General features: G+C 40.0%; 1 protein-coding gene across 1 annotated transcript in view; it reads right to left on the reverse strand.

The window, feature by feature from the left end:
• IFT140 (intraflagellar transport 140) overlaps positions 1 to 12645 on the reverse strand; it is an 88287-nt gene that overhangs the window by 71040 nt on the left and 4602 nt on the right. The window contains exons 4-11 of the mRNA XM_081169828.1: positions 12373 to 12494; positions 10985 to 11127; positions 7846 to 8018; positions 6751 to 6842; positions 5364 to 5470; positions 3974 to 4122; positions 2310 to 2513; positions 552 to 624 (exon numbers count right to left, since the gene is read on the reverse strand). Coding sequence (XP_081025954.1) covers positions 552 to 624; positions 2310 to 2513; positions 3974 to 4122; positions 5364 to 5470; positions 6751 to 6842; positions 7846 to 8018; positions 10985 to 11127; positions 12373 to 12494 — 1063 coding nt within the window. The remainder of the gene's footprint in view (positions 1 to 551; positions 625 to 2309; positions 2514 to 3973; positions 4123 to 5363; positions 5471 to 6750; positions 6843 to 7845; positions 8019 to 10984; positions 11128 to 12372; positions 12495 to 12645) is intronic.

Raw genomic sequence — 12645 nt, forward strand, 5'->3', positions numbered from 1 at the left:
TACTTCCTCGGCACCATATTGAATAAGGCTCCTAAGGTAGCATGGGCAGGAAAGAATATTGGATCTTACTGCACCTACTTGACTTCAATACTATTCAGAGTTTATAAAACATACAATGCCTGCTTTTTAACCAGATCCAATAAAAAGAGCACCAGGGACGCAGCCTCCTGAACATAGTGAATTCACGTGCTCAGTCTTTGGTAATTATATTCTGCATTCTTTTATGACTCTGCTGCCTCCCTGGGCCACCATTTATATTGTGCAAACTGGTAATATAGAATATAGAATATAGATAAGAAAACTGTATATGGAGTGGTACTGAGTCTGGATGTGGGAAATCTCCACTCATCACTAAGTAGTCTTGGGAAAAGCACTACCTTCCAACACAGCCTATATCACAAGGCAAAAAAAACCCCAACAAGCACCATAGAGAAAGAATGGATTGTAAATATTAAATACATACATACATACTTTGGCTGCATAAACATCCTCAGGGTACTTTACATCCAACATCCACACTCACAAGTTACTCTGAAGTCCCTTCATCTTACCTGAATTTCGTGCAGTGGCAGCTGAGAGTTCGAAGATAGCAACTTGCTTTCCATTCCAGAATGCTACAGCATCCTAAGGTTTGCCATATAATTTTTTAAAAAATGCATCTTAAAACTTGTGCTTTGCAAACAGAAAATACATAAAACCAGTTTTTGCTGAATGCTACCACCCTTTACTATTAGCAACCGAGGACTAATTTATCAATAAATTGCAGTGCTATGGCAATTAATTTGTTGGAATGGCAGGCCTATTTTCTATTACATATATTTTGTTCTATAAGCAATGGAAATTCAGGAGATGACTCTATGGGGAATTAAAACCAGATTTTTTTAAAAAGAATGTTTTCATGGAATATTATTATACTATTATGAGAGAGAGATGGGGGGGGAGTTTTATACCAGATTAATCTGACAGTAAATATGTAAAATGAATACAAATGAGCTTCTTCAGACTAAGACAGTAAGAAAGCAGTGAAGGTGTTCTGCATCTTGATGCTAGGAAAGGATGTTACACCCATACAGAGAACTGCTAGACTTGTTTAGATGTCATGCAACAGCATCAAAGATTCAAATCCACTCCCCTCTGCACCCATGTAAATATTTATGTTAATATCAGGGGGCTAGGAAAGCCCTATGGTAATTTTCCTCCCTACAGGCAACAGCAGAAGGAGGTTGGGATTTGGAGGGTGGAAAAGCCTTGCTATAGCAGTTGACTGTCATATGCTCCTTCTCTCTTGAGGAAAACCTTGCAATTTTGTTTTTGCACAAAAGGTGATAACAGAGTGCTGTCTGAACCTATATGAACTTGCCAAACAGCTGAGATTATAATTAGAGTCCCTCCTCCAGGTATCCTTGCTTACAGAATTATCAGAGTAGCTACCAAAGAGAGGGCCTTAGATAGATAGATAATACTTTATTCGGCTATAAGCCCACCAGGTAAAACCAATCAGTAAATAAAATAGCATTTTACATTCTAAAATATCAACTAAAATATTTCAACGCATAATCTACTTCACATTGCATACAGTCTCTAGATGTACCATATTGTGGCCTTGAATATAAAGATGGTGGATAGAGTTTACTAGATTTTAAAAGTCATGCAGCATTCCATGAAGTCTTTTATATGAAAGAACAGAATTCAGGAATCTTGCAACCTGTAATGTTCTATAAGAGTCAATGTCCTGGAGTAGATAGGCTAGATGTAATTCAGGTGGTTTAGCAACAGTTTCCAAAATGATTGAACTCAGAATCCTTGATCGGGGAACAATATATAAAGGACAATTAAACAAAAATGATAAAGGGATTCTATTGATTTGTTGTCACATGTGCATAAAACAGAGGTTTTACCGTTAGAAAATCTATTGTTCAGCACATTTGAGGGGAGCACATTCGTAAAATGTATAGATGGGAACTCGAGGGGAAGCCAATTGATCAAGAAAAGAGAGGGCCTTTCCTGGGCTTCTAACCCAACTGTGGGAACCTCAAGGAAGGTCTGCCTGAGACATTTGTAGTTATCTTTTAGGTGTGTCCTGTCTACTCTAAGTTTTGGTAGTTAACTCTGGTGGCTTCATCTCACGTATTGTGTTTTTGTTTAGTTGTACTTGCCTGCACAGTATGTGCTTTACTGGCTGCTGTATCCATTATCACTGCTCCTCTGCATCCAATTTTTTAAAATAAACAAACAACATATTTTCCACCCCCCCCCCCACAAAGAACCCCAACCTGACAAGAAAATCTATTGGCAGTGATGCAAGTTACCTTAGTGCAACACACTCCACTGACGTGCATGTCGATGCGAAGGTTGTCAGTCATTCCTGTGCTGAAGGAGGTAATGTTGAATAGGTTTGGTGAAATTTGCACCACTGCCACTTGCTGGTGAAAGTGTGACAACATTGCCTGTTCATTAAGGATTGCTACAGAGCTGCCTGTGTTTACAGCCAACAAATTTTTTTTGGATCCCCACTAGAGACAATATGAAGAAAGAGAGATTAAGTACAACAAGTAACTCATTTTAAATTAGAAAATTAACACAATGCATTTGAACCACAGCATTAGATTCTTTAAAAAGCATGAGCAAAAAGCGAATACCACTTACATTATTTCTTTTTTAAAATGTTAAATCGGTGAAGTTCAAAATTCTATAGCAGTTTTCATGCTTGTGGATTTGGAATGGAATGGAATGGGAATTGTCTTCTGGGCCAGCCCCAGGAGCACCTAACCAACTGGAAGCACTGATACAAGAAGAGCCTGTGCTGCCACTACCCCTCTGGCCCACCCAAGGATGTCACATGGCCCTTCTTTGACTTAGGGGATTCCTGAGTGAAATCCTAGCACAATTACAGTCTCGTCTGCTTCATGAGAGTCAATGAGTGCTAAAGCAGGTTGGACCCCTTTAAATCAAGAGGCTCCTCTCAACAAAAGCAGAGCTAGCTATTGAGATAGAGCTGTAGTTCCTACTTAAAGCTTGGTCTGAGAATGACTGCTGCTGAAGCAACATCTGTACCCATGGATTCATTTAAAAAAAAGTTTGATCTTTTATCATGTTTTTAATATTCTGTTGGGAGCTGCCCAGAGTGGCTGGGGAAACCCAGCTAGGTGGACGGGGTATAAATAATAAACAAACAAATTAATTCATGGCCCTCTAGACATCCTACTCCCATCAGTGCCAGACAGCATAGTCAATGTTCAGGGATGATGGGAGTTGTAGTTCAGAAACATCTGGAGAGACACAGGTTCCCCGCTATCTAGTAGTATGGAGGGGCTCTCTTTTACAGCTCATACTCAAGGCAGCACGACTGGGCAAGACTGGTTAATATTGTAACTTCTGATATGACAGAGTGTATAGAAATTTTGAAAGCAGTTCCCAAATTGTTTTAATTTTACCACTGAATGATGTGACTTCTATAGCTTACAAAACTACTCTTATGTGGAAGGATATATCCAATGGAATTTTGATGAAAAACTAGTTGTCAGCTCATGAAATCTTGTCAGATACAAAAATTTGTCATGGTTTTGTCCTCTGTGAAATAATTTTTAAAGACAGTTGGGGAGGACTGGGAAATGTACAGATGTTTCCTTTTGCAAGTGATTCAGGAACCATGAGTCAAGTGAAACCAATGTGCCAAATAGATCGGGAGGGGAAACCAGCAAGATTCATAAAAGTTACAGAAATCAGAGGCACACATCTGCTCAATGAGAGTCCAGCCCTACACTACTATAACTGGACATGCAATCAAATATATGCATACCTACTTAAAATAGGGGTTGGGAAAGAAGAGCAAGGAGGAAGGGTGGCAGCAACCTGTTTCAGGCAGTTTAATCTGTGCACCAAACCTGCTTACTGTTGAATGAATCCTCCATGGTACACACTATTACACCTAAATAAACAAAAAAAGTAGAAAGGAATATATTCACTGCTTTACCTGTATTTGAACTATATTGCCCTCAAGCTCAGTAGGTGCTTGAAGCTTCCAGCTGTCCTTGGCTTCCTGTGAGCAAGTGCTTTGGGCAGGGGATGCCACTTTCCTCCACATAGCTATCTTCCCTCTGTCGGTGCCAGCTGATAGGAGACCTGCAAAATATACCACACTCTTCTGATCAGGTCAACACCATCATCATTTATATTGGACTATATAAAACCCAACAATCTATCATGTTCTAGTCTAAGCAATCAAGTCTGTATAACACAACTTGCGTTTGGGAAGGGATGGGAACCCTGTGGCTCTCAAGAGGTTGTTGGATTATAACTCCCATCATCCTGTTCATGCTGTCTGACACTGATGGGAGTTGTGAGTTCCAACAACACCGGGGGGGGGCACAAGTTCCCCACCGCCATGTAAACCTTTGCCTAGTGTATGCACTGTAAGAAGAATCCCCAAGAAAAGTAATCAGCTTTTCTCTACAGATGTGGTAATGGCAGGGAAGCTAGCAACGAGTTGTAAAAATGAAAGGTGCATATAGAGGAGCTAGACAAGGACAACAGGGTAATAAAGTCCTAGAGTGAGATGTGGGGTGATGAAAAGAGGAAAGGATTGAGGGAGATATAGGGAGGAGGTAGAGCTTGGAGGAAAAGGGTTGGAGAAATAGAGAAACAAAGGATTTCAGTTTTAACATTGAAGGAGACAAGAGTGGCAGCCACACATAATACTAAGCTAGCCAAATTTAATTTAGTAAGTCACACACTGTACAAATAACTTGAATCTGCATCCAGGACTAAGAACACTCCATAGCCCGTAAAACTTGAATGTTTGGCACATAGCACAAATGCTGCCTCCAACAGTGGCTTGGGATATTAGGGGGAAATTGATCAGTGAAGTGTATTAAAAGTATCTGTACCTCCTACTGCCTTTCAGTTCTCCCCACTGCTCAGCACCTATCTCTGGCTTCTTTGCCAGCCTGGCCATATATTTCTTCCAGATTCTGAACAGCATTCAGTGTCCAAATGGCACAAAATAAAGTTTAACGGTAGCAGTAATGTATTGCTGCACTGTCACCTGCACCGAGCCTTTAGAAGTGGAAGGCCAAGGAATAATCTATGTGTGAAGGCACATGTCCTACCTAATACCTGTTAAAATTCCTCTGTTTTACAATTTATATGTTTATTTTCCAAGCTCCTTCATTCTGTTAGGGATTATTAATCCAGTAGCACAGTTCTCCAGTCACATTTATACTATATATAAGCAAGTTACATTTAAATTTCATAGCAATTTCAATAGATAACTCTCAGCCAAGCAGAGTGTAATTGAATGAATGCCATGGGACTGCAAATTTGAATAATTGGGTCATCAGAAGTCAACAAAAGTTCTTCCTCACCTTTAGCATTGCAAAAGGAAACACAGTTGAGGCACTCTCCTATCTCAAACCCAAGCTGCTCATCCAGATCCAGTACATAGTTCTCACCTTTCTCCAAGTCCCAGAACCTACAGAGAAAGTACAGAGGAGGGTAGGTAATAAATCACCTTGTCAACAAGCTGGCCACAGGCACAGATCCTGCCCTCAGCTTTTCTCCTCCACATTTGCCTTTTTGGTGTAGCTTCTGCTCTTTTGTAGCAACCTTTACACACAATGAAGCCCTCCTTGTCTCACTTAGCACTGCTCCAGGGAAGTAACAGCTAATGGTAGAACACACTACAATGGCATACTGTGCCTTATCCTGGATTGCTATGCCTTATCCTGGGGCTCTCCACATTTGGGGGGGGGGGGCTACTGCAATTCTCACCATCCCTATCCATTGCCATGGCGTGTCAGAGACCAGGCTGAGGAGTACAACTCTGATGAGGAATGGTCGGAGCCTACCCCTACCCCTGCTCATGGCCAGGATCCTGAAACTCCACAAGAGCAGTGGAGGAGTGTTGATTTGGAACAGTGGTTTGCTAAGGGTCACAGTTCGGAAGATAATAGTTGGGCAGAACAGTAATTAAGAAGAAAGGGAAGAGAGTGAGATAGCAGGCTCTCTCTCACTGGAAGATGTACATCCTCTCAGTCCCAAGGCTAGGAGATTAGATAAGGTGGCTTCGCAAAAGGCTCAATGGCTGAGAAATCAGGTTGCTAGGAGACAAGAGGACGGAAGTGACTAGAGGGAAGTGGGAGGAACCTTAATTAGGAGCACCTGCACTCTGAGAATAGTGGCTTGTTCTTTTGCTGCATTCATTAAGCATTTCTGTTACTGGTAAGAGACTGCTTTCTCTTTGTACTGCTTATCTACGGGCCAAGGGGGGAGGAAGCCAAGCTCCCAAAGCCTGACATGGTGACTGGAGCTGATGGGAATTGTAATCCAACATCTGGAGTGCACCAGGTTGGGAAGTCTGCTATAATCCTTTTAACAACAACACTACACAGCATTTTCATAGCACATTCCAAATGTTTGAAGGCCTTCACATACATTCTCCCAGTAACCCTTATGACAAATTCACAAGCTAGAACAGCATTATTATTCACATATTTGGGGGCAGAGGTTGAAGCTAAGAGGCTTTCCTAAAGCCATCTAGCAAGTGTGTGGCATAGGCAAGATCTGTTGAGTCTGCAGCTCACATTCTTATTGGCCCTCAATATGGTGGCCCTTTAAAATGGGGGCAAATGGTTCACAATCAGGCTAAAGACACTGTTCAATGAAATTTATCTGAAAAATGACATGGTATCTAAACAGCAACACAGCCCACAACCTGGTACTAAGCCAAGCCCCCCTTGCCAGTTTTCTTACCTAAGAACTGTTTCACCTGTTGCTGCTATAAGAAGGCTACGGTCAATCAAAATGATATCAGCGGAATGATCCATTCTTCCACTCAGCTTCACCTGATAATAAGTTATGCAAGGAGACAGTATTGAAAACACAAGGTAATCTCTTTGTATTACTTGGCAGCAATGGGCTTGGGGTGGAATCATGGCAAATAATGAGGCTACCTCTCAGATAGCTCATGTTTTTAAGGCTTGAATGTATGTTTTTAGGATCAATGTCCATTTGCTTACAACTGGATGTTTTTAGTTGTCAGATAATTGTACAACAAAGAATCTTATAGTGCTGTAAAAACTAACAGATTTATTATAGGATGCATCTGACAAAGTAGACTCTAGTTGACAAAAACATATCTTTAGTCCTCATGGAACCACAAGACTTTGTTTTTCCTGTGACAGATTAAGACAGCTATTATCTTCATAACAATCCTTCCTATGAAAGTCAGCAATTGCTGTCATTTCACAACTAAGGGTATAAGGCTGAGGAAAAACCCTACACAAATCATACATAGAGCTTCCTTGTAAGCAGATGATTCCTCACTTGCTTCACTGTCAGGGAAAGTTCTACACTTGCAGAAGCAAGTGGGGACATCCTCCTGTTGCTCCAATTTAGGGTAAGTGTTTCGTTGACAGCTACACACTGAACGTTTTATGCTGTCTTAATATGGAGTTGGACCATTGGTCCCAATTAGGCCAATGTCTTCTCTGACTGGTAGCAGCTCAGTCCAACAGGGGTCCTTCCCAGCCCTGCTACCTCACCAAGGAGCATTCTTCATGTAAAACATACACCGTACTACTAAGTGTTCTTTCTTAAAGTTCATGGCCAGCTGAAATACATGTCTCCAACCTAGTGCAGTGTAGCTCAGCCGACTCACTGTTTTAAGCAAGAATGTTCAAAAAGAGAGAACACTTCAAATGCTCAACTAGCATCTGGAATCCTGATTTCCACAATGTACAATAAGTTGCCTTCAAGATTCTTTTGTGCAGCCTGCAGACTAGTCAGAAAACAAAAGAATCAATTTTCTCTTTTAAATGATGTTATCATACAGCCCACAGTGCCTACCTTCAAGACCTCCTCTGCTTCTCCTTCAAGAGAAATTTTGTGAAGAGATAAGAGGAGAGTCTCCGTTATTACTACCAATATATCTTTTTCCATGAAAAGCAGCTTTTGGACTGAACTCTCTGTGGTCAATGCCTGGCTTGTTTTCCCCCTCTCGTTCACATAATGCACAGTTCCTGCAATGAATCAAGGTTGTTTCATTCTTGTACATTATAATATTACTACAGCTTAAATAAAAAGTAATACAGGATCAAGCTTATTTTGCTCAGTATCCATATTGCCACAGACTTATAATACAGTACTGTATTACAAAACAGGCTTCTCCCTTGGTTTTAGTATAGCCAGGTCATTTCAAGAGAACACTAAGTAAGTCCTAACAGATATTGACTATTGCAAGCTCTTGAAATGCATCACACCAATTTACCAGAATGGAGGTTAGTGGGGGGGGGGGGATAACAACAGTACAATAGGAATTGCTTTTCTGTGCTGGTCAAGATCCAAAGCTCTTAAAGCAGGCTAGCACTGCTTTAGCATTAATGCCACCTGCCTTTTTCTGACCTGTATAATCTACTTTGCTATACTTCCAAGCAAAAGAAAAGTAGAAAAGGTACCCAATAATGCCTACTGTTTGGGAAAGTGTGAACCATTATTATGTTCTTGTCAAACATTATTATAAGGCACTTGTCAAAGGTTGGTTCATGCATTACACAAAGGGAAATCAGAATTTATTATCAAATGAACAACAAGGAGCTATAACCATTCACATCTTCCTGTAAGATACACATATCTACAAAAACATTTCTATCCACAGCTTACTACAATTTTTATTTTATTTTATTTTATTTATTTTACAAATGTACAGCTAAGGAATTTTAAGGGCATATCTAAAATGTATTATTATTATTACTATTGGGGTTTTTTCATCCTAAAGACCTGGGTGGGTTATAATAGTTAAACATAATGCTTAGAACAGTTTAAAAGCATATGTGTTCCTTGTATGCTAACTGCTTTAGTTAAGGTATCTGAAGAAGTGTGCATGCACACAAAAGCTTATACCCAGAACAAACTTAGTTGGTCTCTAAGGTGCTACTGGACAATTTTTTAATTTTTTAATTTATTTCGACTGCTTTAGTTAAGGAATATCAAAGCACCTTCCAAACAGGTTTTAAAAGAACCATGTATGTCAGGAAATTGTTATTTTTAAAAGTATTTGTTTACTTCTTCATAATTTGACACCAGAAAGGGTTCAGAAGCTAAATGGTTCTTGAAAAGGATTAAAAAGAAATCTCAAAACAAACAAGGGGAACAACTATACTTTTTGTACCCTTAACACAACAACCCAGAGAAAACATTTACAAGCAAAATTCTAAACGCAAAGTAATTCCCAGTACTGATGGCCAGTTCTTACAACTACAGAGTGGCCCCCCACTTGCATAAAGCTCCTATAGAGAGATTTAAAGCTTTTAATCAGAGATCCAAAAACCAAAAAAACCAGGCAATTAAAATGACTGAAAAGCCTAGGTGAGTGGAGCACCATTGTAAAAGCTTTAATTTGATTAGGATTCCAGGACTTTCAGCCTTGGTTTGTTTGAAAGTTCTAAGTGGCCAGGATACTGCAATACAAAGTGCTGAATATCGTTATGCAAGACCACCCACTGTTTCAAGATCCTTTATTAGTATAGAGGTACGGGCTGTTTGGGGCTTTTCATTGCCCTGTAGATAAAGCTTTCACTGCAGAACCACACAAAGGCTCACCTGGAAAGTTTACAAGAGCTGTGCTAATATGAGGACAAAACTTATATAGGGTCTGAAAGCAAAAGGCAGCAAAAAATTAATGCACCATAAAGAGATGATACGATAGTGTTGAAATTGGTATTTCTCACTTTCAATATCAACAGCGTAAATGGTGGGAGACCAACATGTAGATTTTAGAGAAGTGAAATAGCTCTCCCTTACCCCCCAAGAGACAGCTGTCCTTTATAACACAAACCTGTAGACATCCAATGAAGCTGAATGTTGGAAGATTCAGAACAGATAAAAGGAAACATTTATTCACACAGTGCAGTTAAACTATGGAACTCGCCTCCCACAAGAGGAAGTGATGACCACTAATGTGGATGGCTTTAAAAAAGGATTGGACATATTCACTGAGAAGGCTAACAATGGCTATTAGCCATGATGCCGAAGCTCTGCCTCCACAGTCAGAGGCAGTAATACTTCTGAAAACCTGTTGCAGAAAACCACAAGAAGGCAGAGTGCATTTATGTTCGGGTCCTGTTTGAAGGTTTCCCATAGATGGGTAGGCATTGAGAGAAGAGGATGCTGAACTAGATGGGCTATTTTCCTCTGTCCTTTCCCTTGTTTTGACCCACAAAAGGTATGGGAAAAGGCAAAACTTGTATGATTTAAAGATATACCTCTATTGCTTACCACTAGGTGGGGCTGTGCACCTACAAACTAAGAGACTATAAGAGAAGGTAGATGCAACAATATTGGTTTTGTCAAAAACAAAAAAAGAAAAAGAAAAAAGAGTGCTATTCTCATTTGGCATGCAGCAATAAGATGTAGACAAAACCAATATTGTGGCATCCTGTATCTTTTACAGGGGCTAATTGGAAAGCGGAAAGCAGTACAAGTGTGTTTTTAAATCATGCAAGATTTAGAGGCCCCTTTTTACGATGTCCTTTTCTTCTTCAGAAAGGAAATAACAGAATACAGTATGGTAAAGTTAAGTCTGATAAAAGCGAGTCTGAGGAAAGTACTTTACTGGCAGGGGTGTGACACTTTCACCTTGTTATTATTCTCATGCAAACCTGTGCTGTACTGCACCTTTAATCACAATTTTACTACTACTGTATTCTTAAGAAATCAAGTTTGATACAGTTTAACAAATACTATTATACAGTCAATAAATTCAGTCACAAAGTCTGTTTCCACAAATGATCTTTGTCTAAGAAAATAGAACTTGGAAAAAGGAGGATCTACTGATATCTTTCACCATAAGAATGGAGAAAATTGGACTGGAAAGATCATCCAAACCATTCCTTTCAGATTTATTTATTTTTTTACCTCCTCACAATGTATAGGCAAAGAAAGCCTCAATAAAGTGACTTTTCCCACCAGGCTACAGCAGTTTCCGTACCATCTGTCACACTGATGAAGAAGGAGAGCCCTTCTTGAGGTCCCATTTTCAGAGGCATTCCCATCCCAGATTTTCTCCAGTTAAACATGTCCAGGGCCTTCTCATCTCCACTGACTGCAGCTTTCGCTAGCTGTACCAAGTCCCTGCAGGCAACAACACAGCATGTTATTTTTGGCTCCTTTCTTGGAGGAACTGTCAGAAGCAGCCATCGCTTATGACAAAGGGGAAATGCTCACTCCAGGCCTAGAGCAGAATCCCTCAAACTATTGCAAACATGATTTCCAGTATTAGCTCTTTTCCAGTATTAGCTTGTTTCTGGATGTTATTAGTAATTAAAGAAAGTATTGAAGGTGTTATGTGGTAATTTAATTTTGTGCTAGTGGTGTGCTGAAAGTTTAATGTTCAAAAACAGAGGCTTTGCTCCCTGTCCTTCTCTTTGCTTCTGTTTTTTCTTTTTGTTTCGGTGACAAGCAGCACTTTTAATCTGCTCCAAGGCCATTTCACCTCCTGCCCCACCCCGCAATGACACTGTGGAAGGGTCAGCGTCATAGCCATCATGGCATAGTGCCCTTCCAGGGTCACTGCCAAGGATAAAAAGATGCCTGTGGAGTTAATTACTGTAATGTGTTTCACAAAGGGCTGCTTTTGAAAATCAATCAGAAACCTCAGTTATTTCAGAATATGGCAATTTCAACAGGTCTAATCTGAGTAAAACTTAGTTGAATACCACCCCCTGGTTACCAACAAGATGTCACCACAACAAAAGAGATTTTGCTTGCTGTATGTTGACAAATCTACACTGCATTCAGAAACAATTCTCTCAGGTCTTTCATAGCTTTTGTTGCTGCTTTTTGGTATTTGTTGTTATTTTTCTTGGTTTTATTTTGCTTTTACTAAAATTTAAGTAAGACACTTTTAATGGTAAAAGCAGGAAATAATTTTCCAGATAAATTAGAACAGAAATGGAGATTCAAAAGCAACTAACATGAGATAGGATGTTGTCAGTTGCAGGTAACGATGAACTATATCTGGACAGAGAGCAGGAGTGCAGCCAGAATAGAACTGGTGATGGGACCATGAAAGCAGAATAGAAAAGCAGGTTCATAAGAAGGCAAAGGACCTGGGCATGACACTGAAAAAGTAGATTAACTCCAATAGAGGCTTTAGGAGGAAGGCAGACAACAGTAAGTAGCAAGGTCAATTAGAAGATGGAGTAGAAGCTTTAATGAACATAAATGGTGGGAGTATATGAGTTACAAAAACACTCAAAATAAGAGGAGGTCTGATCCAACATAGATACTGTTGACTGGACACTGAGGAAGTCAGCAGGTCTGATTCCACCTGTTTTCTATTGCCTATCAGAAGTCTGGCCAGAGTGTGCTACTTACTCGCCAGGAGGGGGTGGTCGGAAGATGCAGTAATTGAGATGCTTTCCATATTCATGCTTAAGCAGAGGGGGGCCCTGAACTCTACCCCGCTGGTCCATCCTCCATAACACAAGGACACCAAGCTATAAAGGTTACAAGAAAAATTAAGATAGTTGACACAATGCTTTTATTACTGGCATTTTATACTGAGAATTGTGGTGTTGTTTTAGGATTGTTTGACAAAAGCTGGAAATAAGCAAATAAAGATAGAAAATACATTTGGGGGGGCGGAGG

This window comes from Podarcis bocagei, assembly GCF_964188305.1.
Source record: "Podarcis bocagei genome assembly, chromosome: 14".
Lineage (NCBI taxonomy): Eukaryota > Metazoa > Chordata > Lepidosauria > Squamata > Lacertidae > Podarcis > Podarcis bocagei.